Raw genomic sequence first — 27941 nt, forward strand, 5'->3', positions numbered from 1 at the left:
CTCCTTCCGGAAAGCATAAAGCAGGAAATAGAAGCACAGAACTAGACAAGCCGCATAAAAATCCACCATATTTCTTGCTCTCACAATGTAAAGTGACAGAGAACTGGGACAGATGACACTGCCACTGGCGCCTAATGGACAAAATATCGTGAGAAACGTAAAAGTGTCTTTATGAACCTGCGTCCCTTTAGACTTTATCCAGATGTTGCCGTCATGCTGTGGTTTATGCTAGAAAAATTCAGAAAAGTGTGATACGGAGGGATCCCGGATGATAACGAGGGATCCTCATGGGAATATACACCAGAAAGAATGAACATGACCACGAGAGATTGGCCCTTTCTTCTGGCGGTTTCTTCTTGAAAGTCGCCACTATGTTATATATGGAATTTAAATAAAAAGCCGCAAAAGACGTTCGAAAAGACTCTTCAGGGAAAATACCACCGATGTGTCTTTCGAAGCGTCTTCTGCTTGAAAAATTATGGGAGTACGCTGTTGTGTGCACTTAACCTAAAACAGCCTCCTGTCTACGAGCTGGAGGAAAAAATTAATGCTAACATAGTTTGCCCTAAAGAACCCGGCATTAAAAAGTTATTCCCATATTTTACTTTTACGGCATGTCCACAAGACCCATATCTGGACCAGATATCATCACATATCTCAAAACCGGTGAGTCAATGTCAGAAAGAAGGTGACTGAGCATTAACGGCTTCTTCTGTTCATTTTTATGGGACAACCACAGAGCCCCATAATATACTACCACAAGAACCCATAAATACAACCACAGTGCCCCATAATCTACTGCCACAAGACACCATAAATACAACCACAGAGCCCCATAATATACTGCCACAAGACACCATAAAAAACAAACACAGTGCCCCATAATTTACTGCCACAAGAACCCATAAAATACAACCGCAGTGCCCCATAATTTACTGCCACAAGAACTCATAAAAGACAACCGCAGTGCCCCATAATTTACTGCCACAAGAACCCATAAAAGACAACCACAGTGCCCCATAATATACTGCCACAAAACGCCATAAAAGACAACCACAGGACCCCATGATATACTGCCACAAGACCCCATAATATACTGCCAGTAGACCCCATAAAAGACAACTAAAGGACGCCACAATAGAGTGCCACAATTTCCAATAATAAAGGCTAACATCGTGCTCCCATAATAAACAACCCCATTAATCCATAATGGATGGCCATAACGCCCCCATAATAGATACCTACCTGTAAGAACGATCCATATTGCCACGATAGACAGTGCCCCGGACCCTATCATATAAATCCATCCTACCCCCATAATAGATATTGAGCGTCCCCCCTTCTACCAGTCACATGTCCAGTTTCTGGTGCGCTTGATCCTAAAAGTGCCAACAATAATCCCAGTGTAAGTGTCATCTACAGGGTTCACCGATGATTAGGTACAACGTAGAAAGTGGTAAAACTGGTCAACAGATTGGGCAAAAATGGCATCACACTTTCTGGTTTACAATGGTGAAACCTTTACTTCCAGTAAATGCAAAAAGTTTTCGACGCGAAGTTCCCCATATAGCGGAGGAGGACAATGAATGAAGGCAATATGGCAGGTCTCTTATGGGGCTGATTTGGGGCTAATCTTACCTGCAGGAACCCAGGATACTTCTTACAGTGCAGGGGGGAGGTCACAGGTCCCTCCTCCATACTGTCCTGTATTCCAAACACAGATACTCTCTAGCTTATCATTAACCAATAGAGCAGTGGGTGAGGGAAGGGGATGGGTCAGGGGGCACCATGTCAGCTTCCTAACAAGGACACACGGGAGGAGGGCTGGAGGCCTGTAAGGGATCACAAACCTCAGCTGAATCATAAGATCTTTGAGTAACAAAACCTTGTTTTTGGACTGAGATGAACGCCTTATTTTTGGTCCCAGCAAATTTTTATAGAAATACGGTAATCGGCTGATTTCAGCAACCAGTTTAGGTCAGTGGTCTGCTGTTGTGAAGCAACAATAGCCCCCCCCCCAGCATTGGTTATTATTATTATTATTTATTTATATAGCACCATTGATTCCATGGTGCTGTACATGAGAAGGGGTTACATACAAATTACAGATATCGTTTACAGCAAGCAAACTAACAATGACAGACTGATACAGAGGGGCGAGGACCCTGCCCTTGCGGGCTTACATTCTACAGGATGGAAGGGATGGAGACAGTAGGTTGAGGGTTGTAGGAGCTCCGACGTTGGTGAGGCGGTAGCTTCGGTAGTGATGAGGCAGCAGCGGGGTCAGTGCAGGCTTTAGGCTTTCCTGAAGAGGTGGATTTTCAGGTTCCGTCTGAAGGATCCGAATGTGGTTGATAGTCAGATGTGTTGGGGCAAGGAATTCCAGAGGATGGGGGATATTCTGGAGAAATCCTGGAGGCGGTTGGGTGAGGAGCGAATAAGTGTGGAGGAGAGAAGGAGGTCTTGGGAGGACTGGAGATTACGTGAGGGAAGATATCGGGAGATTAGTTCAGAGATTTATGGAGGAGACAGGTTATGGATGGCTTTGTAGGTCAGTATTAGTAGTTTGAACTGGATACGCTGAGGGAATGGGAGCCAGTGAAGAGATTTGCAGAGGGGGGAGAGGAGGAGTAGCAAGGAGAGAGATGAATTAGTTGGGCAGCAGAGTTAAGGATGGACTGGAGAGATGAAAGGGTGTTAGCAGTGAGGCCACAGAAAAGGATGTTGCAGTAGTCAAGGGGGGAGATGATGAGGGCATGCAGAAGCATTTTAGTAGATTGACAGTTGAGGAAATGACGGATTCTGGAGATATTTTTGAGCAGGAGGAGACAGGAGGTGGAAAGAGCTTGGATGTGCGGTTTGAAGGACAGGGCAGAGTCAAGGGTCACTCCGAGGCAGCAGACTTCCAGTACGGGGGAAAGCGTGATGTCGTTAATTGCGATAGATAGGTTAGGTATGGAAGATCTATGAGATGGAGGAAAGATGATGAGCTCAGATTTGTTCACATTGAGTTTGAGGAAGCGAGAGGAGAAAACGGAGGATATGGCTGATAGACACTCCGGGATTCTGAACAGCAGAGAGGTGACGTCTGGGCCAGAAAGGTAAATCTGAGTGTCATCAGCATAAAGGTGGTACTGGAATCCATGGGACTTTATGAGTTGTCCCAGGCCAAGTGTATAGATTGAGAAGAGTAGGGGTCCTAGAACAGAGCCATGGGGGACTCCAAGAGAGAGATGGTGGGATGAGGAGGTAGTGTGGGAGTGGGATACACTGAATGGGCAGTTGGAAAGGTATGAGGAGATCCAGGATAGGGCGAGGTCTTTGATGCCAAAAGAAGGAGAGGATCTGTAGTTGGAAGCAGTGGTCAACTGTGTCAAAAGCAGAGGACAGGTCTAGAAGGAGGAGTACAGAGTATTGTTCGTTAGCTTTGGCTGTAAGTAGGTGTCGTTAGTGATTTTGGTCAGGGCTGTCTCAGTTGAGTGATGGGGGCAGAAACCAGATTGTAGATTGTCAAAGAGCAAGTTAGATGAGAGGTGGGAGGAAAGTTCAGTGTGGACGTGCTGCTCTAGGAGTTTGGAAGCGAATGGGAGCAGCGATATTGGGCAATAGCTGGACATAGCAGTTGGATCGAGGGTTTGCTTTTTAAGGATAAGCGTGATTGTGGCATGTTTGAAAGCAGAAGGGAAGGTGCCATAAGTTAGTGATAGGTTGAAGAGGTGGCTTAGGGATGGGATAAGAATGGTGGCGAGCTTGGGGAGGAGGTGGGATGTGATGGGGTCGAGTGCAGGTGGTGAGGTGCGATTTGGAGAGGAGACAATTAAGCCCCCCTTCAGTGATCTTGGAGAGGGAGGTTTTGGGGTTTGGGCATTGGTCTGGTATACAAATGGGTTGTGGTGGTTGAACAATGAAGACTTGCCTTGTTTGGTCGATCTTAGTTTTAAAGTGTGTGGCAAAGTCCTCAGCAGAGATGAGGGAGGTTGGGGGGGGGCAGTGGGGGCGGAGGAGGGAGTTAAAGGTTTTGAATAACTGTTTGGGGTTGGAGGATAGGGAGGATACAAGGGATGTGAAGTAGGCCTGTTTAGCAGAGGTGAGAGCTAATTTAAAAGCGAGTGTTGTCTGTTTGAATACAGTGAAGTCGTCTTGCGAATGTGTTTTCTTCCAATGCCGCTCTGCAACCCTGGACAGTTGCTGGAGCCTTTTAGTGGTGTTATTGTGCCAGGGTTGTCTATTGATACGTCGCACTCTGCCATGAACGAGAGGGGCGACCGTGTCAATAGCTGATGCGAGAGTGGCATTGTAGAAAGCAGTGGCGCTGTCTGTGTCATGGAGTGAGGATATGGATGCCAGTGGTAGGATAGAGTCAGAGAGCATTTGGGAGTCTAGGTGTGCAAGGTTTCTGCAGGGGTGCGCATTTTGTTGGACATGGGTGATCGGTGAGGAGGACAGGGATGAGAAAGTGAGCATATGGTGGTCGGATAGAGGAAGAGGGGAGGTGGTGAAGTTAGATAGAGAGCAGAGACGGGTGAAGACCATGTCTAGTGTATGTCCATCTGTGTGGGTGGCTGAGGAGGACCAAAAGATGAAGTAAGGGACAGAAGATTAGTTTTAGAATCTTGCTGTATGTTCACACTTTGAAAATTTGCTACAGATTTTGTTGTGGATTTAGCTCAATTTCATCTCCTTGGGTCTGTTCACATTATGTGTTTGAGCTGTGTATGTTTTTTGTCATGATTTTCCATAATGTAGTGTGACATACCCTTAAATTTGTCACAAAAAAATGGAATATATTTCAGTGTAGATGTTTTCCCGCAACAAGTACATGAGATTAGTTGCAATCTCATCTATTTAGCTGGTACCGTGTTAAGGCTTGTTTAGATGTCCGATTTTTCGCACACAAAAATCGAAAGCATGAGAAAAAAATTTTGATCAGAGTTTGATCAATTTTTCTCGAACATGGAGAAATAAAAAAATGGTTTCTCCACTTTCTCCTTTATGACAGTCAGTGATAATCGGACAGTACTCGGATGTTATCTGCATGTGGTCCGATTTTTCCACAGATCCATAGACTTGCATTGACTATTTTGATTTGACCCTAAGATCAACATCGGACATGTCTCCGTGATTTTTTTGTGGACCACCCGATTCGCGAAAAATCACGGATATGTGAATATCCCCATAGACGAGTGATTCCCAAACTCTTGTTTTCAGTATTTCCTTAGTATTGCACAGGTGAGAGCATTCCTGATACCTTGGTGATACTTCCATCGCCTGTGCAATACTAAGGAAATCCTGAAAACAAGACATGTTGGGGGCCGTGACGACTGGAATTTGGCAAATATTGCTATAGACTTTCAAAGGTACGTGTGCTATCCGTGAAGACCATGTAAATGTTTTTTTTTGGTCCCGACAATGATAGTCTATGTGCCAGTTCATGTGAATTATTTTTCACATGGACTCTGGATCCATGTGAAAATGCAAAATAGTCTAGTAAATCGGACAAGACTAATGCATATGAATGGCAGAAGGGAAGACAAAGCTGCCACCGTCTGATAATTTTAGCGTCCTCTGTGAACGTAACCTTAGAAGTTATAGGTAGGTTTACAGCAGCAAGGAACGAATATATTAATTTTACACGTTACAAACAATTATGGACATACAGTACAGACCAAAAGTTTGGACACATCTTCTCATTTAAAGATTTTTCTCTATTTTCATGACTATGAAAATTGTACATTCACACTGAAGGCATTAAAACTATGAATTAACACATGTGGAATTATATACTTAACAAAAAAGTGTGAAACAACTAAAATTATGTCTTATATTCTAGGTTCTTCAAAGTAGCCACCTTTTGCTTTGATGACTGCTTTGTACACTCTTGGCATTCTCTTGATAAGCTTCAAGAAGTAGTCATTGGGAATGGTTTTCACTTCACAGGTGTGCCCTGTCAGGTTCAATAAGTGGGATTTCTTGCCTTATAAATGGGGTTGGGACCATCAGTTGTGTTGTGCAGAAATCTGGTGGATACACTGCTGATAGTCCTACTGAATAGACTGTTAGAATTTGTATTATGGCAAGAAAAAAGCACCTAAGTAAAGAAAAACGAGTGGCCATCATTACTTTAAGAAATGAAGGTCAGTCAGTTCGAAAAATTGGGAAAACTTTGAAAGTGTCCCCAAGTGCAGTTGCAAAAACCATGAAGTGCTACAAAGAAAAGGCAAAAAAATTGTAAAAAATAAATAGGGATAAAACAATGATTAAATGCCTCTTCCTAAGTCGAGCGATGTGAGGTCCTGTTTTCCTGTGGAGGAGAACTAAAATTTGGAAAATTCTATAAGCTTGGTTGCATCTAGTAGGTCTGACCTGATGCTTCTTTGCATGAGAGATTTTAAAGGGTCCCCACCAGACCAGGAGAGAGGAGAATGGCTAATTACATGCAAAAGAGGACGGTAGTAGGACATAATTATAGTTTTTGTTATATACTCCCAATGGAATCTCCTCTGGACATAATATAATATTTTTACCAACTTATTTAGACAAGATATAACTATGATATCTCCGTAATTTAAGTTGAGACAGATGGTCCACATTAGGGGTAGTCATCTTTACCTACTTGTTAGCACCTGAAAGATTAAAAAGCACTCAGATAAAAGATTGAATTTCCTGTGGGCTGTGATCTCTAGACTAATGTAATTATCTCCATTTTACAGGACTTTACTGATGGTTAGAAGCTCTCATCTAAGGGTACCGTCACACAGTGACATTTTGATCGCTACGACGGCACGATCCGTGACGCTCCAGCGTCGTAACAATATCGCTCCAGCGTCGTAGACTGCTGTCACACTTTGCAATGTACGACGCTGGAGCGATAATTTCATGACGTATGTGCGATGTAGAAGCCGTTGGTTACTATGCGCACATCATGTACAATATCGTGCACACCTTTGTTACACCATGCAATCATGCCGCCACAGCGGGACACTAGACGACGAAAGAAAGTTTCAAACGATCTGCTACGACGTACGATTCTCAGCGGGGTCCCTGATCGCAGGAGCATGTCAGACACAGCTAGATCGCTGGAACGTCACGGATATATCGCTCGAACGTCACAAATCGTGCCGTCGTAGCGATCAAAATGCCACTGTGTGACGGTACCCTAACTCACATAACACATCTATTGCAAGATTTCCTAGCACCAAATTGTCCAGAGTTTACATTTCGCCAAGTCTCTTGGTGTTGTCAGGAGGCCAACTGAAGAAGCCATAAATTCCTAAATCTATAGTATTGATGGAAGCTCTTCTTCAGTTTTAAAGAGCCAAGTTATTAGAGTGGTCTAATCCTGTTTAGTGTATGCTGGGTGTGAAGTCACCTCCATGACCAAGACCGTTTTTGAAGAACATATCCTGGGTATACCTTATAACAGCAAACATCCTGCTTGTGGTTATAGTGGGAGCTTCAAGGCCCTATATTGAAATGTTCACTTACGTCACACAAGTGGTTGTTTCAATATAGAGCCGTGAACTAAGAACAAAAGTTTTGTCTGAAACCATCCCATCTGGTCCTTCAGTGCCAAATATCGAAGGTGCTATTGGACCTACCAAGGCATGCAGGATGTGCGGAGGTACCCACCCCCATTAAATACCATTAGGACATGAAGTGCTAGTGCCAGAACCATGAGCCCTAGTAAGGAATTGCAATGAGCCACTAGACCAGCATTGCAACGAGAAGGGATATTTGTGGTTCAAATCCTGAATACTGTACAGGCTGGACAAGTATGGAGGACGTATTAAGGATTAAATGTAGGATTAAGGAGGTATTAAGTATGGTGAATTTCCAGTGAATTGATAGCAAAAATATTTATAGGGCAAGAAGACCAGGTCTTGCAGAAACCATGATGCTGTTGAAGTGGACGCTGAAAATCACCATCATCAGTCAAAGATACATCCGAGGTGCATCTCCCACCATTTTGGTGAAAATTTTGGAAGCCTGCTGTGATGTCTGGATAATTAAGATAAAATGATGTATCATCACACCTGCACATCCAATGCCTTTGATAGATGACTTCCTGTCAGTGATGGGAATTGCATAACATACTAATAGCAGATGTCTGTGGTTGAAAAAGATTGAGATAAGACCACCATAATTACACCTGTGATTGCTCCAGCCGTGCTTGGAGGAGCTCATCTTGAGCAGGAGGTTGAACACGATGACCTTCGAGCTCCCTTCCAACTCTAACATTCTATGATTCTATGAACTGAAAGTGTCGGCATGAATCTTTTTGCTCAACGTTAGTGAACAACCCACAAACCAAACCACAAAAAGAGTAGTATTGAAGTCCCCCTAAAAAAGGTAAAATAATACAAGTAATTCAAATGTAAATTTAATTGTTAGATATAACAAATAAAAGTCTTCCTAAAAAAGGCTCTCTTACGGCTGCAGCATGGATTAAAACTAAATCGGTTATGACTTTTGGAATGCACAAAAAATTCTGTGATTTTAAGGGCTTATGTAAATAGGTGAAGGTTGAAGGTTTAATGCTCAGACTGCTGTGCACATGGTACATAGCGCGATAGGATGGGCCCTGGCATGAGTCCCAGATGGAGATAGGACTGTGGAAAGCAGAGAGGGCGAGTCTGCAGGAAGAAACTGTGGAGAGATCCGGGAGAGAGTTAACAGAGAGAGTGGTGGTGTAAACGTCTCCCCAGGTGACTACTAAATATCTGGGCAACATCTTGCAGAAAGAGGCTTATGTGGAGGAAGCATTTACTGCGTTTTGGAGAATCCATCTTTCTGAGAAGTTGTCGTGAGGCCAAGGAGGAAGTAGCATAAAACAAAAAATATTGAGACGCTTGCAGCCAGCTAAGGAAAGAAAACTTGGAGTCCATCATAGAAGAAGGTACAGGACTTGTCGTCAGTACTTGTTGAGGACTTGTGGGTGTACCACACTGTGGATAGAAACCTTGATACTGAGTGGGGGGGGGGGGGGATTGTAGGGACCATGATACTCTGTTGGAAGTTTTGGGTGCCATGATACTGTCTGTGGGGAATATGGGTGATATCATACCATGTATGGGGTAATCATACTGTGCAAGGCCTCCTTCACAGTAGTGGTGCTTCCTGTACACGAAAAAACAGTACTGGTGTCCGTGTGTCATCCGTATGTACATATGTGATATCCGTGTGAAATCCGTGTGTCCATGTGCCATACGTGTGTCCGTGAGACACGTACCGGCGCCTAGGAAAAGCAGTACAGTTCACGCTGATCCCAGTCACCGGGTGCTGAATGCAGCTCTCGTCATTGCTTTCCCTCTGCTGGTTATGAATCGTAGGCGGGATTCCATGGCATTTTTAAAATGTAATTATTTATTTTACACAGGATGTACACATCGGGTGCTAAATACAACTCCCAACATTGTCTCCTGCTTGCGCTGATCTCAGCGCAACCAGGGGACAATGACGAGAGCTGCATTCGGTAGCCGGCACCTGGGATCAGTACGAACTGTATCACTTTTTCCCAGGCGCCGGTACGTGTTATGCTGATGACACACAGATGTCATCCGTATGTCATCAGTGTCCACGTGTGCAGCACATATTTTGTCCGTGCTGTGCAAAAACAACTGACATGTCCGCTGGTTTTTCATACGGATACATGTCCGAGTGAAAAACCTACCATGTGTGCACCATCATTGAATACAATGGTTGTGTGTATGTCCTTAAAAAATGGACAGTATACGGACATAAAAAAATGGACATGTAAAGAAGGCCTAAGGGCTATTGGGGCCATTACATTATCTGAGGGGATTGTGGAGACCATCCAACTATGTGTATTGGAGGCAGCGTACTGTCTGGGGGCCATGATACTGTGTTTGTGGGGTTTTGGAGGTTATGTACTGTCTGTGGGAGCCATAATGCTGCGTGAGGGACATCATATTCTGTGGGAAGCTGTAGGGGTATCAAACTGTTTAGCGGGCAAAGTGCACATCATCCTGATGGGGTTATTATACTAAGTGGCTCATCATACTGGGGGGAGTTATCATACTGTGTGAGGGGCTAGGGGCTGTGTAAGGAAATGTAGGGGCATCATACTGGATAAGGAATGACTGTGGGAGCCATTATGAAAGATGGTGGGGGAATGTTGTTGACATCATACTGAGTTGTGAATCACTGTAGGGCAGGGGTGGGCAATTAATTTTCCCGAGGGCCCATACGAGAAACCGTGACTGTTGTGTAGGCCAAACCAATAGGTTGAAATTACTTCTGCTCACTATTAATATTAACATATTAATAATTATTATATTAATAATTATATTAATTGTATCACTTAATATTGTGCAGAATTAAGTTACAGCCCTTTCTATATATCGTATGAGCCCAACCAGACAGCCCCTTATATACCGTTTAAGCCCCCACACAGCCTCCCTATATACAGCATGAGCCCCACACAGCCTCCCTATATACAGCATGAGCCCCACACAGCCTCCCCATATACAGCATGAGCCTCACACAGCCTCCCTATATACAGCATAAGCCCCACACAGCCTCCTATCTACAGCATGAGCCCCACACAGCCTCCCCATATATGGCATGAGCCCCACACAACCTCCTATCTACAGCATAAGCCCCACACAGCCTCCTATCTACAGCATAAGCCCCACACAGCCTCCTATCTACAGCATAAGCCCCACACAGCCTCCTATCTACAGCATTAGCCCCACACAGCCTCCTCATATACAGCATGAGCCCCACACAGCCTTCTATCTACAGCATGAGCCCCACACAGCCTCCTATCTACAGCATAAGCCCCACACAGCCTCCTATCTACAGCATAAGCCCCACACAGCCTCCTATCTACAGCATTAGCCCCACACAGCCTCCCCATATACAGCATGAGCCCCACACAGCCTTCTATCTACAGCATGAGCCCCACACAGCCTCCTATCTACAGCATGAGCCCCACACAGCCTCCCCATATATAGCATGAGCCCCGCACAGCCTCCTATCTACAGCATAAGCCCCACACAGCCTCCTATCTACAGCATGAGCCCCACACAGCCTTCCCATACAGCCTGAGCCCCACACAGCCTCCTATCTAAAGCATGAGCCCCACACAGCCTCCCCATATACAGCATGAGCACCACACAGCCTCCTATCTACAGCATGAGCCCCACACAGCCTCCTATGTACAGGATGAGCCCCACACAACCTCTCCATATACAACATGAGCCCCTAACAGCCTCCCCATATCCAGCATGAGATCCACACAGTCTACCCATGTCCATCATGAGAGCCCCATAGCCTCCCCATATCCAGCATGAAAGCACCATAGCTTCCCCTTATCCAGCATGAGAGCCCCATAGCTTTTCCACGTGCAGCAAGAGACTCCCATAACCTCCCCATGTCCAGCAAGAGACCCCCAAAGCCTCCCCATGTTTCGCATGAGAGCCCCACAACCTCATGTCCAGCATGAGAGTCCCACAGCCTCCCCATATCCAGCATGAGAGCCCCATAGCTTCCCAATGTCCAGCATGAAAGACCCACAGTCTCCCCATGTCCAGCATGAGAGCCCCATAGCATCCACATGTCCAGAAAGAGACTCCCATAGCTTTCCCATGTCTAGAAAGAGCCCCCCATAGCCTCCTCATTTGCAGCAAGAGACCCACATAACCTCCCCATATCCAGCAAGAGAGCACCATAGCCTCCCCATGTCCAGAATGAGAACCCTCCTCCACCAATACAGTCAGTGTGGATGAGACAGCAGAGACAGGGTGCGGATGGGCCACTAATTTTAGCCCTTTGGCTGTCTTCTCAATCCTGGCAGGACTGGAAAAGCCAGAGGACCAGATATGGCCGCACTTTCCCCGATCTGCTGTAGGGACATCATACTGTGTTGGGGGCACTGTCGGGACACTGTGGGGCGAGGGATACTGTGAGGGTAAATTGTGGGTAGGAATTCAATTTTTTACTTATCATGCTGTGCGTGGAGAGTTTTTTTTTCAGGAACTGCTTCAAATACTCTCCAACTGCTTCACATGCTCTTTTTCTTCCATCAGGTAGTTTTTTCAGGAAAAAAAGCTTTAAAAAAATTCTCCTTATATGAACAGTTAATTGGTTTTCTGTTGTAGCGAATAGGGAGAGTTTTTCAACTGATTTTTCAATGGGTTTTGAAGATTTTGGAGAGGATTTCCCCCAAAAAGAATTCCTCAAAAAATTTTAATGTGAACATAGCTTTAAGTAACATTCAGACATCAGTGAAAAACAGTTTTGAGTTTGGACCGTGGATGCACAGACTAGCTGCATGTCTCCCGACCTGAAATTAATACTCTCATATACATATATGAGGCTATCAAGATGGAGTCAGGAGACCAGCGACTACTCCATGCATTGTGGTCCAGACAAAGTTATCCAGTTGACCACCCTGGTTTGGGTTATCCAGCAGCAAATCCGAGGGTATTAATAGTTAAAACAAAGATTTATTCAGTACATTTAAAATTCAAAAACTAAAAAATAAAAACTATTCCCAAGAATATACCTAACCTTACGTGTTTTGAACGGTCATGTTCTTAGCCATAGTACGATATGATCCCTTAACTTAGAAGGCTCCAATAATATTGGATGAATTCATTTTAATCACAGCGACACCAAACATGCTTTTTTTAATTCCTTTTTTTGGATTAGTCAGAATTTTTATAGACTTTTTTTATATTATGCAAACTTTTTTTTGATTGTTTACTTTTTAGTTCTCTCAAGGGAACTTAATTCTGCGATAGCCTGTTCTATATAGTGTAATCCTAAAAGAACGCAGGATATAGAGAAAAATCATGTTCTCTTATGAAGCATGATTTGGAAAGGGATACTATGAGGGTAAATTCTCTTGAAGCCAGAACAGTGAAACAGGTGGTCGGTTGGATGACAGATAATGCTCCCAGTATGTTTCCCAGCACTATCTTGTCATGACATTAATTGAGTACATTAGTGCCTATGAAACACTATGCAGATTCAGATATTACTACGGTCACAAAAATACAATAAAACCATATACTTGGTACAAACACTATTTATTTAGAGAGGAAGAGGCATATGAGATCCCCTTTCACAACTTTACATACAGTACAGAGCAAAAGTTTGGACACACCTCATTTAAAGATTTTTCTGTATTTTCATGACTATGAAAATTGTACATTCACACTGAAGGCATCAAAACTATGAAGTAACACATGTGGAAATATATACTTAACAAAAAAGTGTTTTATTTTTTTATCCTTTTATTCAATATGGCCTATCGGCCTACAACGGGAGTTAGATGTGTCGAGGTGCAGTTCTGTCAAAGCAATTTCACTGCTTACAGTTTTCCAGAGAGTTTCTTATCATTCCCATAAAAACTCTTCCATCCGGTAGGGGAAAGTGATCTTTTCCACTTCCAGGGCTGGTCTGGGTACCTCATCTGCATTGACTCGTCTGTGGCCTTAGTTGGACCAACGAGGTTCACCATGGAACACTCATATATTCTGATTAACTAACTTTCCGCCCTACTCTCAAGATCACATCTCACTACCTGTGCACTTGACCGATCCCATTCCACTTCTTCCCAAACCTTACCACAGTCTTCATCCCAACTCTAACCCATCTCTTCAACCTATCAATAACAACTGGTGTTTTCCCCTCATGCTTCAAACATGCCTGAATCACACCTATCCTCAAAAGTCCTCCCTTGACCGATCCTCTGTATCTAGCTATCACCCAATATCCCCTATGCCTCAAAACTACTGGAACAACACATCCATCTTGAACTGTCCTCCCACCACTCCTCCTGCTCCCTCTTCGACCGCTTACAATCTGGCTTCCGGCCGTATCACTCTACTGAAACTGCCCTAACTAAAGTCACCAATTACCTGCTGACTGCCAATGCCAAGCGACACTACTCTGTCCTCCTTCTCCTAGACCTGTCCTCTGCCTTTGACACAGTGGACCACTCCCTATTACTACAGACCCTTTCATCTATTGGCATCACAGACTTGGCCCTATCTTGGATCGCATCATACCTAAAAGACTGGACATTCAGCGTCTCCCACTCACACACCACTTCCTCACCTCGCCCCTATTTGTCTGAGTCCCGCAAGGTTCAGTCCTAGGACCCCTGCTCTTCTCCATTTACACCTTCAGACTGGGACAGCTCATAGAATCTCATGGCTTGCAGTATCACCATTATGCTGATGACACACAGATCTACCTCTCTGGACCAGATATCACTGCCTACTAACCAGAATTCCACAATGTCTGTCCGCTATTTCATCCTTCTTCTCTGCTAGATTTCTAAAACTTAACATGGACAAAACAGAATTCATCATCTTTCCCCCATCTCACTCGACTGTCCCAACAAACCAATCCATTAAAGTAAATGGCTACTCACTCTCTCCAGTCTCTCCAGTACCACAAGCTCGCTGCCTCGGTGTAATCCTTGACTCTGATCTCTCCTTCAAACCACATATCCAAGCCCTTTCCACCTCCTGCCGACTTCAACTCAAAAACATCTCCTGGATCCGAACATTCCTCAACCTAGAATCTGCAAAATCTATTGCATGTCCTCATCATCTCCCATTTTGACTATTGCAAACTCCTGCTCTATGGCCTCCCCTCCAATGTATCTTAAACTCTGCTGCCCAACTAGTCCACCTATCCCCCCGCTATTCCCCAGCCTCTTCTCTCTGTCAATCCCTTCACTGTATTAAGATACAGATGCATATGAGCTGGTCTAACTACTGTAACCCCTTTAAGCATCCAGATGGGGTGCTTCCCACATCCGGGGGGGAAGCGGAGCTACTTTGGCCCTGATGGGGAACCCCGACTGCTTGCCTTGATACCTCTCATGTTGTTCCTTGGCCCTCGCAGTTTCGTGTACGCATTCCTCGTCATCGGCTACTGTAACTGGACTGGTCACTTTTGGCTGCATACTACCCTTCCAGCACCACATCTTCAGGAAGGATATCAATTCTCCCACATACAGGTTATGGAGACAGGGAGGTAGATACTTCTTCGTTACTTCACTTCTTCACTACATTTCAGCTGATATATACCTCGTCTCCGGTCCCAAACTCCTAGAGGATGCTGAACCCATGGGCCACATCAAACCGTGTTATGCGGCCCATAGAACACTGGTCCTCAATCTCAAAATTTTGTTGCCCCGACACCTACCCCAACCCAGAATTTAGCCCCTCTTTTGGTCTTTCAACACATTCTGCTTCCAACACTTCATCCTAACTTCAAAGATGTGCATGTCTTTCCCAGGCAGTAGCAGGAACCGAGACATTTTGTACAGATCTATGTCTTCCTCCAACGGATGCTGCTTTGGAGAGTTCATCTTACTTATCACTTCACTATCCCCCTTTTCTTGTGTTCCCTTTTCCATGTGGTTCTAGGTCATGGGCATCAGAGGGTTGTGGGGCTGTGGTGGCAGCTAGAGCAGTGGTAGCTGGAGTGGCAGTAGTGTAGCAGTGATGGTCTTCGGTGCTCCTCTGCCCTCAGTCATCTAGCTCGAGCACCACGCCCGAACCTCATGCAGCAGTAGGCCTACCTCTGGATGGGAAATGGTCGACCACTGCAGAGGAAGTTGATTGTGTGTTGCGCACTTCTTGTCATCCTCTTCGGACTTCATTCCCGCCACAGCTCCAGGAGTCATTATGTGTCGGAGCTCTTCCACCTCATCTGCACTAGGTGGATTACTGCAGTTCCTCGTTGTTGCTGCTTAATGCATCAGATGCCATCTCTGTGCTAGAACGTACATGCTTTTCCCTTCTCACGCAGTAGTATAATGGCGCAGCTTTATTCAGTCCCTTACATTTCTTCCCTAGGCTCCACCCTTCCATCACACCCTCTTCTGCTACGCTCCTCCCACCTCTGGCCTTCGTGTCGATTCAGGGCAATTCCTCATCAGGGCTGGTCTTCCAGTGGACTGGGTATTCTTTCGTGCTCCCTGGTGTCTTCCACTCCTACTAAAAGGCCATAATTTACCATCTTAAGACACACGTATCCGGGCACCATCTTAGGACACATAGCTTGCTTGCACCACATGTCTTCTCCCAAAAAAATGTTCCTGCAGGGAAACCACATACTGCCGACTACATTAATTGAGGTGCAATGGCCGAGACTGGCTGATATTTAGTTTTGCACCCCAAAGCACCCTATCTGGGGTCCCTGGATGTGTACACATATTGCTGATACATCTCATAACACCTTCGGATTATGTTCTGCCACATTTTGTAAAATACTAAGACTAACTCCATGATGAAGGAAATTGGCATGGTTAAGAAAATAAACTCTTGTTTACTTGGTCTTTAACATATAAAAATAGCAAGAAAATTGCTTAACATTTTCATCTGTATTGCATGACAGAGGTACACACTTAGCGGTTGCGGACAGCGGCACGTTACTTGTGTATAACGTTGCAAACAAACACCAGACTATGCTGAGGACCTCCATCTTCCCAATAGAGGGCCACACGGATTGTTGTGTTTTGCTGTGACCAATGCACCTCCTAGAGTATACTCTGTGGAATACGTAAACAAGATTTTCCAGCTGCCGAACCTTACGGATGTTCCAAGCTTGGCTGATCCCATATTTCTTCACTAAAACCTCCAGATCTGACAAACACTAGAAACTTGCTTTAAAATTCTCTTGCATTAGGTGCCACTTGTCTGTAGTATGTAGGACTGCTGCCATTGTTACTTGAATGCTGAAACGTACTACCATGTAAGGCTACGTTCACATTTGCGTTGCGTCGGGTGCAGGTTCGGCGACGCATGCGTCATGCGCCCCTATATTTAACATGGGGGCGCATGGACATGCGTTTTCTTGCGTTTTGTGATGCATGCGTCATTTTTGGCGCAAGTGTCAGGGTGCAGAGAACGCAGCAAGTTGCATTTTTTTGCATCCAAAATCAAGCCAAAAATGGACGCATGCGTCACAAAACAATGCGTTTTTGCATGCGTTTTGCATGCGTTGTGCATTGCGTTGCCGACGCAACGCCCAACAATGCAAATGTGAACGTAGCCTAAGTCTGCTCTTCGCATACACAAATATGGCTAGAACCGACTAAGGGTGTCATTTTTTCACTGTAGCCGAACTTAAACTGCTATAAAACAGGAACTAACTCCAAGTGCCCACTTACTCCTCCCCAAATTATGGGCTATCCATACAGTTAACCCTGTCCACCCTTGCACACAAGAAACTTGCAGCCTACATAAGGATAAAACACACAAAACCACAGTTCACATTAACTATACAGTCAGGAGTTTTCAAGGAGCACCACCTATGTCCCTCCTACCACCACTGAATGGCAATTTTCTGTCTATGCACAGTGTAGGTATAAATCTGCCAGTTAGGCTGGTTTCACATTTGCGTTTTTTTTTTTTTGCGTTTTTGCGCAAAAAAAGCATGCGTTTTTTTCCCTATACTTAACATTAAAAACGCATGCGTTTTTTGCATGCGTTTTGACGATGCATGCGTTTTTTCTCTGCATGCGTTGTGTTGCAGAAATGCAACATGTAGTATTTTAGCGGCTTTTTTTGCCGCAAAAAAAACGCATGCTTTTTTTTACAGCAAAAAAACGTATTGATGTCTATGTAAATGCATTCGTTTTAAAGCACATGTGTTTGCATGCGTTTTTAAATGCATGCGTTTTTATAGAAAAACACAAGAATACACACTGATAAGCCACCCCCCAACCCTAACCCTAAGGGATCCTAACCCTTAGGGATCCTAACCCTAAGGGGTTAGGGTTAGGATCCCTAGGGTTAGGGTTAGGATCCCTAGGGTTAGGGTTAGAGTTTGTGTTAGGGTTAGAGTTTGTGTTAGAGTTTGTGTTAGAGTTTGTGTTAGGGTTAGAGTTTGTGTTAGAGTTTGTGTTAGAGTTTGTGTTAGAGTTTGTGTTAGGGTTAGAGTTTGGGTTAAGGTTAGAGTTTGTGTTAGAGTTTGTGTTAGGGTTAGGGTTAGAGTTTGTGTTAGGGTTAGAGTTTGTGTTAGGGTTAGAGTTTGTGTTAGGGTTAGAGTTTGTGTTAGAGTTTGTGTTAGAGTTTGTGTTAGAGTTTGTGTTAGGGTTAGGGTTAGAGTTTGGGTTAGAGTTTGTGTTTTAGGGTTAGGGTTAGGATCCCTAGGGTTACTAGGGATCCTAACCCTAACCCTAGGTATTTCTGTTTCTAGTGGGTTTTCTAATTGATTTTGATGATTGGCAGCTGTCACACACTTCTCATCATGCGTTTCAAAAACGCAAACGCAGGAAAAAACACTTGTAAACGCGTCAAAACGCCGCGTTTGTGTTAAAACATGCAAAAACGCATGCGCCTAAAAAAACGCAGCGTTTAAACGCGTTTAAACGCGTTTTTTCACCAAATGCGTTTGCGTTTAAAGCGCTGCGTTTTTAAACGCAAATGTGAAACCAGCCTTAGTGTTGTGTGGGGATAAATAGATAGAGGTCACCAGTGAGAAGACTAGCAAAGTTGCAGCAGATAACACAGTAATTTTATCAAAACTACAGCAAGTAAGTATTGGAATCATGGTTCTCATCTATACTTTATGCTGTTCTTATACGTGGAAGTAAAAACCTGGTGGAATATACACTTAAAATTTCACACAAACAATGTCTAATTTTTTTAATTGTCCATTTTCAACACCCTTGGCCTGATGTGTTTAGGCACCTTAAGATCCAGTGTCGACATCTGCTTGTTCCTTATATAGTGTAACTACAACTTTACTATTTATACAATGTCATGCACATTCAGTTTCATTTCTTTCTTTTTACAGTAGATCAGCCATGGCGTCTGCTGATTTGAGAGACGAGCTGGACTGCTCCATCTGTCTGAGCACTTATACAGATCCTGTAATGCTGAGATGTGGATACAATTTCTGCCGGGTTTGTATTGATCAGGCGCTGGATACACAGGACAAGTCTAGAGTTTATTCCTGTCCTGAATGTAGAGAAATCTTTTATCAGCGGCCGGCACTGATGAGGAACTTAGCTCTGCGTAAAATAATGGAGAATTTCCTGTTTACTCCACCAAAACAGCTAAAAAACAGGATTTTCTGCACTCACTGTGTGGACTCTCCTGTTCGTGCTGTTAAATCCTGTCTACACTGTGAAGTTTCTCTGTGTAATAAACACCTGAGAGCTCACAGTAAATCACCAGAACACGTCATGTCTGATCCCAGTACTTCTCTAGAGAAAAGGAAATGTTCTGTCCATAAGAAGATCCTGGAGTATTACTGTTTCGAGGACGCTGCTTGTATCTGTGTGTATTGTTCGGCAGGAGAACATCGGGGACACGAGGTGGAGATACTTGGTGAAGCCTTAGAGAAGAAGAAGAAGAAACTGAAAAATCTTATGCAAAAACTGACCACAAAGAGAGAAGAGACTGAGGAAAGAGTCCAGAGTCTGGAGGAACGCAAGAGAAAAGCTCAAGAAAAAGCAGCTGGAGAAGCTGAGAGAGTCACTGCCCTGTGTACAGACATCAGGAGACGACTGGATGAACTAGAGAAGAGGTTTCTGAGTGAGATCTCCAGGCAGGAGAAGGAAGAGTCACTGCCACTGTCTGCTCTGATCCATCAGCTGGAAATAAAGAAGGACGAGCTGTCCAGGAAGATGAGACACATTGAGGAGTTGTGTAACATGACGGATCCACTGACTGTCTTACAGGAACCAGACACCGGTGACTTGTGTGATCCTGAGGAGGAGGGAGGTGATGAGGACACAGGGGGACATGATAAACAGCTCCATGATGGAGATGACCTGGATGTGGCTGTGATCTCACACACATTATACACATTATGTGACGTAGTAACAGGTATAAGGAGCGGGATCTATGTGGAGGGTCCTGCAGACATATTACTGGATGTAAACACAGCTGCTAATTATATCCTTATATCAGATGACCTGAAAACTGCAATATGGTCAGAAAAAAAGCAGAATCGTCCAGAAACAGAAGGGAGATTCCAGGATTATCAGGTGATGAGTAGGAGGGGATTTACCTCAGGGCGACATCACTGGGATGTTGAGAGCAAACGATCGGGGAGGTGGATGGTGGGGATGTGTTATCCCAGTATAGATAGGAAGGGAGATGAATCATACATTGGCGATAATAACAAGTCCTGGTGTTTGAGGAGATGTAACAATCAGTATTCAGTGATATATGACAGGACGGAGATCCGGTTACCTGACAATATCTCCAGTGATAGAGTCAGGATAAGTCTGGATTATGAGGCCGGGCAGTTGTCCTTTTATGAGCTGTGTGACCCCATCAGACACTTACACACCTTCACTGCTACCTTCTCCGAGCCCATTCATGCTGCAGTATGTGTAGGTGATCCATTATCTGGGTTTCTTCAAGTAGGTAGCTGGTTAAAAATCTGCAGCTAAAAACATCTCTTGTAAAAACAAGTTTCTCATGAGCTTTCCATAGTGTATGTTAAGCATTAGTGGGGCATAAAAATGAAATACATAAGTACTTATTACCTCTTCATTATTCTCTTCTTCTGGCTTCTTCACTTCTCTTTTGGCTTCCAGTTGTCAGAAGGAGACAAGTAGGCAGATACACAAACAATTTACAAATGTCTAATTACAGACACCAGCACAGTGTAGAGAACATATTTTTCGATATTGTCATTTGGTCAATCGGTAGTCTGAGTGGTGTTTCCCAAACTCCAGTCCTATAGGCCCCAAACGTGTCATGTTCTTAGGCTTTGCTTAGTTTTGCACAGGTGATGGAAGTATTAAGGTATCAGGAATTCTCTCACTATTGAAATCCTGAAAACATGGCATGTTGGGGGCCGTGAGGACTGGAGTTTGGGAAAAACTGCTATAGAGTAAAGAACCTAAAAAAAGACAATACACAGCCTGGACTTCAAATGTTTTCAAGAGCTACTATTATCCTCAGTCACTTCATGTATCAGCTACTAAAAGCCTTTCTCAAGCAGAAGGCCGGGATCACACATACGCGAGATATGGCCGAGTCTCGCAGGTGAAAACCCAGCTCTGGTGCCGGCACTCCGGAGCGGAGCGTGCAGCCGCACAGCAATACATGGAACTGCATGCTCCGCTCCGGAGTACCGGTGCCAGAGCTGGGTTTTCACCTGCGAGACTCAGCCGTATCTCGCGTATGTGTGATCCCGGCCTAAGTAAAACAAAGGGCCCAATTAATACCAGCATTGTGAATGACAGTCCTAATGTTCATGACCAAATAGTGAGATGAGCCTAAATGACTAAGAGGCGCACTCCACTTAATGAATTAGGCGCATCGTACAACTGGCGTGCACCTCAGGCAAAAATGTTATTCTAATCAGGAACTGGAGCACATTTCTGGCAAAATTGATGTCACTAAAGAGGCAGAACAATGTCTTAACTAGACAGTCAGGCTTAGCCTTTCTCCATCCCACCCATATTTCTCCCACTTTGGCAAAGCTTGCGTAAAAGTGCCAAAAGTTGTAAAATGTTTGTGCAACTTCAAATGCCAAATGTTGGACACTCACTTACTGAACTGATACTGACCTTAATTATTTTATTCTGTATAATAATTTTTTTTTAATTAAAACATGAATCTTCCCTTAAAATCAAGAAAAAAAAATAATTCAATAAAAATCTAGTATTATGTTCTCTTGTCAAGCTATTACAAATTGTCTGCTTAGTTATATCTTTTTCTCAAAAAAACCTAATGACTGCTTATATTGACAAATTGACGTGTACAAACTAGAGTTGAGCAAATGCATTTGTAGGACCCTGGTCCAATGACCATGTTGGTAGTACATGGACCAGGTCCCGACCCTGCGTATCTCCTCCTATCTGCTGAAATGTCTAATTCCTCTACTGAATAGTAAGTCTGGTGCAACATACGGTAATTTTGGAGACTCATGACATTGCACTAGGCCTACTAATCAAGAAAGGCACAGGGATCCGATCAGGTAGGAATAGGTTTACAGGAATTGGGTCCAACAACCACAGACTACTGATGTGGCTCTTGGACCAGGGTCCAGCAAATTTTTTTGCTCAACCCTAGCACAAAGAATTCAGAATTACTACTTTGTCATGTGTCTACTTGAGTATATTGTGTTTCAGTAGAGGCCAGTGGCGTGAAGGGTATGAAGAGGTATGGCACAGTCACACATGGGCCCCGGAAGGCCCAATGGCCACTCTGCCACATAATAAAACTCTAGTATTATAAATGTTGTGTTTAATGTGTGGGCTGTTACATATTTTGCTTAGGAGTCCAAGAGTGCCGAGGTTTAATGGTACAACTTAGGTTACTTTCACACTTGCGTCGTGTGGCATCCGTTGCAATCCGTCGTTTTGGACAAAAAACGCATCCTGAAATGTGCCCGCAGGATGCGTTTTTACGCAAAAAATTGTTCATTTACAGTTTGTACAAAATGGGGGCGCACTGTTAGATAATTTGAGCAACTGAACTGTCTCACATAATATTTGCTACAATAAAGAGGAATTTCAGATGATATATATTAGCCGCTGTACACACTCTTTATTATACTGACAAATGAAAATAGTGAGGCTGGTTCTAAATGTTACAGTTAGAGGGTTAATCTTACAAAAACAAATATCAACTCTCTGCAGGATAGGTGTTAAACATATAATTGCTGGGGGTCCCAACGTTGTAGCGTAAAGGTACCTTCACACTGAGCAACTTTAGAACGATAACGATAGCGATCCGTGACGTTGCAGCGTCTTGGATAGCGATATCGTTGTGTTTGACACGCAGCAGCGATCAGGATCCTGCTGTGACATCGCTGGTCGGAGCTGAAAGTCTGGAACTTTATTTCGTCGCTGGATCACCTGCTGACATCGCTGAATCGGCGTGTGTGACGCCGATCCAGCGATGTGTTCACTTGTAACCAGGGTAAACATCGGGTTACTAAGCGCAGTGCAGCGCTTAGTAACCCGATGTTTACCCTGGTTAGCATTGTAAATGTAAAAAAAAAAAACACTACATACTTACATTCCGGTGTCTGTCGCGTCCCCTGGCATCAGCTTCCCTGCACTGTGTCAGCGCCGGCCGGCCGTAAAGCAGAGCACAGCGGTGACGCCGGGGGACGCGACAGACACCGGAATGTAAGTATGTAGTGTTTTTTTTTAAATTTACAATGGTAACCAGGGTAAACATTGGGTTACCAAGTGCGGCCCTGGCGATGTTTACCCTGGTTACCCGGGGACTTCGGCATCGTTGGTCGCTGGAGAGCTGTCTGTGTGACAGCTCTCGAGCGACCACACAACGACTAAACAGCGACGCTGCAGCGATCGGCATTGTTGTCTATATCGCTGCAGCGTCGCTTAATGTGACGGTACCTTAAGCCCTTTATAGACTGCCCTTGGAGATCTACACAGGTACTTTTTAAAGCCTGCTCTTTACCATTTTGTGCGCAAATTTATCATACATGCAGGGTTGGTGTCACCACCTGGGCAAGTGTCGGGGCCATGAGCAAGTGGTCAGGGACACTGGCACACTATCGACCTCATGAGTCAGGGGGGGATGGGAGGGGGCAGTGCCAGCCCAGGCGTTGGCATCAGGCCGTCATTTTGCTTTAAACTGTCTGAAATAGTTACCTCTCCATTTCTCCGGTCTTTTCCGTATTTTCTGACGTCTCAGGGCAGTGGGCGCGCTGATGTCACTACAGTGCGCCCTCTGCTAAGCAGTGCAGAGTCAGAAGATGCTGAGGAGACTGGAGCAGCAGCCAGCGGGGAACGAGGAGGCAAGTATTTGATTATTTATGTATGGAGCATTATATGGGGCTCATTCTGTATGAAGTATTACATGCGGCCCATTATTCTATATGGAGTATTATATGAGCCCCATTCTGTATGGAGCATTACATGGGCCCCATTCTGTATGGAGGATTATATGAGGCCCATTCTGTATGGAGCATTATATGTGGCCCATTATTCACACACTCCCCACAGTCACCATCACACCGTGACTATGAGAAGCTGCAGACATCACATGTGGGGTATAATACTATCACTATATGAGATGTCAGCTATGTCTGCAGTGTGAATACGGGGCAATGTGTGAGGCAGTTACATGAGGAAAGATAACAGAGGAAAACAATGAAGTAAAATTTCCCTCTGTATGTGATGTAGATGACACTACACTAGTACATGGGCTAAGATAATGGAGGAACACAATGTCTGAGGTAAAAATTCCCACTGTACATGATGTAGATGACAGTACACTAGTACATGAGGTAGATAATGGAGGAGCACAATGTCTGAGGTAAAACTTTCCTCTGTATGTGATGTAGATGACACTACACTAGTACATGAGGTAGATAATGGAGGAACACAATGTCTGAGGTAAAACTTCCCTCTGTATGTGATGTAGATGACACTACACTAGTACATGAGGTAGATAATGGAGGAGCACAAAGTCTGAGGTAAAACTTCCCTCTGTGTGTGATGTAGATGACACTACACTAGTACATGAGGTAGATAATGGAGGAGCACAAAGTCTGAGGTAAAACTTCCCTCTGTATGTGATGTAGATGACACTACACTAGTACATGAGGTAGATAATGGAGGAACACAATATCTGAGGTAAAACTTCCCTTTGTATGTGATGTAGATGACACTACACTAGTACATGAGGTAGATAATGGAGGAGCACAATGTCTGAGGTAAAACTTCCCTCTGTGTGATGTAGATGACAGTACACTAGTACATGAGGTAGATAATGGTGGAGCACAAAGTCTGAGGTAAAACTTCCCTCTGTGTGTGATGTAGATGACACTACACTAGTACATGAGGTAGATAATGGAGGAGCACAATGTCTGAGGTAAAACTTCCCTCTGTATGTGATGTAGATGACACTACACTAGTACATGAGGTAGATAATGGAGGAGCACAAAGTCTGAGGTAAAACTTCCCTCTGTGTGTGATGTAGATGACACTACACTAGTACATGAGGTAGATAATGGAGGAGCACAAAGTCTGAGGTAAAACTTCCCTCTGTATGTGATGTAGATGACAGTACACTAGTACATGAGGTAGATAATGGAGGAACACAATGTCTGAGGTAAAACTTCCCTCTGTATGTGATGTAGATGACAGTACACTAGTACATGAGGTAGATAATGGAGGAACACAATGTCTGAGGTAAAACTTCCCTCTGTATGTGATGTAGATGACATTACACTAGTACATGAAGTAGATAATGGAGGAGCACAATGTCTGAGGTAAAACTTCCCTCTGTATGTGATGTAGATGACAGTACACTAGCACATGAGGTAGATAATGGAGGAACACAATGTCTAAGGTAAAACTTCCCTTTGTATGTGATGTAGATGACACTACACTAGTACATGAGGTAGATAATGGAGGAGCACAATGTCTGAGGTAAAACTTCCCTCTGTATGTGATGTAGATGACATTACACTAGTACATGAGGTAGATAATGGAGGAGCACAATGTCTGAGGTAATAGAGTATATCGTGGCACAGCTGTGTCGGTGCTCAAGAGAGGTTTCCCACACCAGTAATCAAATAGTAAGTAAATGACTTGGCACTCAACCAAGTGGATAGTGATAATAAAGAAAATATTTTTATTACTTGAGTAGCAGTCCAGCAAAATAAACGTTTCGGTCAAATAATCAGACCTTCTTCAGTAAGGCTGCATAAATAACATAACATGACAATTACAATGTCGAAAAGATATTAACAAAAAATTAGCAAAAATTAAATCTCACAATATGGATATGTGATGGGTGGGAAGGAAGGGAAGAGAGGTGGGAAAAAGGTACATTTTTACATACCCGACTGCTGATGTGTGGATGCTTAAGGCACTGATATATGTAAAGAGGCTCCTTATGTTGGAAGCTATTTGGAACCTCAAAGGAAGAGCCAATGTCCTAAAATAGCGAGAAGGATATAAGAAAAGGATGTGCCATATATATGGGAGAAGGAATATATTTATATACTAACCGAATAGATGAAAATAGAGGTATATATACCATCCACACTAGATATGTAGAAAAATTAACTGAAAAATATGCAAAGGAATGTAGATAATGAGATCCTGGTACTAGACCCTTGAAAAAAGAAAAAGAAAAAGAAAATGGTCTCTCACCTATAATGTATAAAGGAAAGAAACACTAGGGTAGTTCTGGTATATGTAGAGATAGGATGTAATCCAATCAATAGACTATAAAAAGAAGAGGAGAAAATAATTCTAAAGCGGTCATAGCAATGGGGAATTCTATAAAACATAGTGATTCTAACCTTGGAGTAAAGTGGTCTAAGCCACAGTATAGAATAGGAGCAGCGATGACCTGAGTAGTGAAAATAATATAAGTAAAAATATAATAGACAGGTGAGAGATCTAATCAGAGGAGGGGGTAAACCAAGCTCACCTAATGCGCAAGGATATATGGATAGGGTTCCATAGAAAACTGTCACTACAGGAGGGCTCCTAAACAATGGCAAAAAGTCAGTAAGGCACTAAACAACCAAGGGGGCTAAGAGAAGATATATTTATATCGCTTACCGGAATAAGACAGGCAGAGGGAGTACATCAACGCGGTGTCCACCGCTGGTTGAATGCTCCATGTCTAAAAAGACCGGCTTAAATAATGCTAGGGCGGGACTAGCTGCGAGGCCGAAAACCGGAAGTACGTCATATAAGAAGGGGATATGCGTGTGGCCAGGAAGAAGGCGCCGAGAACTATGGGAAATGTAGTTCCGGAGGCAAAGGAAACCGGAAGCGCGTCATAGAACATGACGCGAACTAGCAAAACAGAGGGGCGGGACTACCTACGGAGCCAAGAACCCGAGGGGCAGACCTAGAAGGAAGTAGCTAAGATAAAGCCGCCAAGTATAATGGGAAATGTAGTACGGTTAGCGGTGAAGGCCAGAGTAACATCATAAGGAGTAACCTGAACTACCTAAGTGCGATGCTGATGTAGCCATAGAGACCGGAGCATAACCTGATATACAATAAAAAGGAGGGGGCCATGTGTATAATAGAGTATATGTGGATGTATATACGGTGTAGGTATAAAAGAGTAACAAGTAGATATAAACATGGGAACAAATATGCAGCTGGGTAGGGAACACAGGAAGGGAAAATCCAGGGAGGGAGAGGAGGCAGGCAGTGACTTGCAGGATGGGTGTCAATAAAGGCGACTCTGTGAAGAAGAACAGACGTATTAGTATATAACGTATATATATATATATATATATAAATCACTAAATGACCTAATACATTATACCAATAGAAGGTACCTATGGGGCATAGACAATATTAGATAAAGGCCAAGGAGTCATAGTCTCTATTAAGACCTTTGGGAGCTAAGGTTTGTAGTTCGTGAATCCAAAATGCCTCCTTCTTTTTCAGGAGGTGGATCCTATTACCACCCCGTCTTTGTACTGGGATGTGCTCCAAAACCTGGAACCTAAGTTGTGAAATATTATGACTCTTGGCAACAAAATGAGATGGAAGTGGCAATAACAAATTCTGGCAACGAATAGTAGATTTATGCTTGGAAATGCGGGATCTAATAGGCTGAGTTGTTTCACCAATGTATAGAAGGCCACATGGACATTTGATAGCACTCGTTCTGTAACAAAAAAAACATAATAAACCAACAATATCCTTACCTTCCGCAGATCTGTAAAGTCCAACGATGTAAATCCATCTGAAAGGGTTAAAATATTTTGCAGCCACGAGCTTTGCTAATGCAACGTTGCTCATGTCTGCAAAACCCCGGAGAATGTAGGTAAAGTAGGTCATTGACCTATATTTACCTGCATTTGCGGTGAGGCGCCCTCTGCTGGCTGTTCCTAGATCGTGGGAACTTTCCTAGAAAGCTCCCTGGCTCGAGATCATAAGAGGGCGCCCTCAGCTTAATTTACTAGCTAGAACGGCCAAATTTTGCACATACACACTACTAACATTACTAGTGTGG

General features: G+C 43.9%; 1 protein-coding gene and 1 long non-coding RNA gene across 2 annotated transcripts; one reads left to right on the plus strand and one right to left on the minus strand.

Annotated features, from left to right (window-relative positions):
• Nucleotides 1-8595: 8595 nt before the first annotated feature.
• Nucleotides 8596-20999, plus strand: LOC138675223 (E3 ubiquitin/ISG15 ligase TRIM25-like). The gene is made up of 2 exons (XM_069763271.1): nt 8596-8896; nt 18793-20999. The coding sequence occupies exon 2, from the start codon at nt 18803-18805 to the stop codon at nt 20399-20401; it is 1599 nt and encodes a 532-aa protein (XP_069619372.1). The 5' UTR covers nt 8596-8896; nt 18793-18802; the 3' UTR covers nt 20402-20999.
• Nucleotides 21000-25557: 4558 nt separating this feature from the next.
• LOC138675226 (uncharacterized) lies at nt 25558-27529 on the minus strand. The gene is made up of 2 exons (XR_011320646.1): nt 26257-27529; nt 25558-26179 (listed from the first exon to the last, which is right to left on the minus strand). It is a non-coding gene; the product is annotated as an uncharacterized lncRNA (long non-coding RNA).
• Between the last annotated feature and the right edge of the window lie 412 nt (nt 27530-27941).

The sequence above is a fragment of the Ranitomeya imitator genome, chromosome 4 (assembly GCF_032444005.1).
Source record: "Ranitomeya imitator isolate aRanImi1 chromosome 4, aRanImi1.pri, whole genome shotgun sequence".
Classification (NCBI taxonomy): domain Eukaryota; kingdom Metazoa; phylum Chordata; class Amphibia; order Anura; family Dendrobatidae; genus Ranitomeya; species Ranitomeya imitator.

Excerpts from the sequence above, each read along its gene's own strand:
- LOC138675223 (XM_069763271.1), top strand. The coding sequence starts at position 18,803 with ATGGCGTCTGCTGATTTGAGAGACGAGCTGGACTGCTCCATCTGTCTG.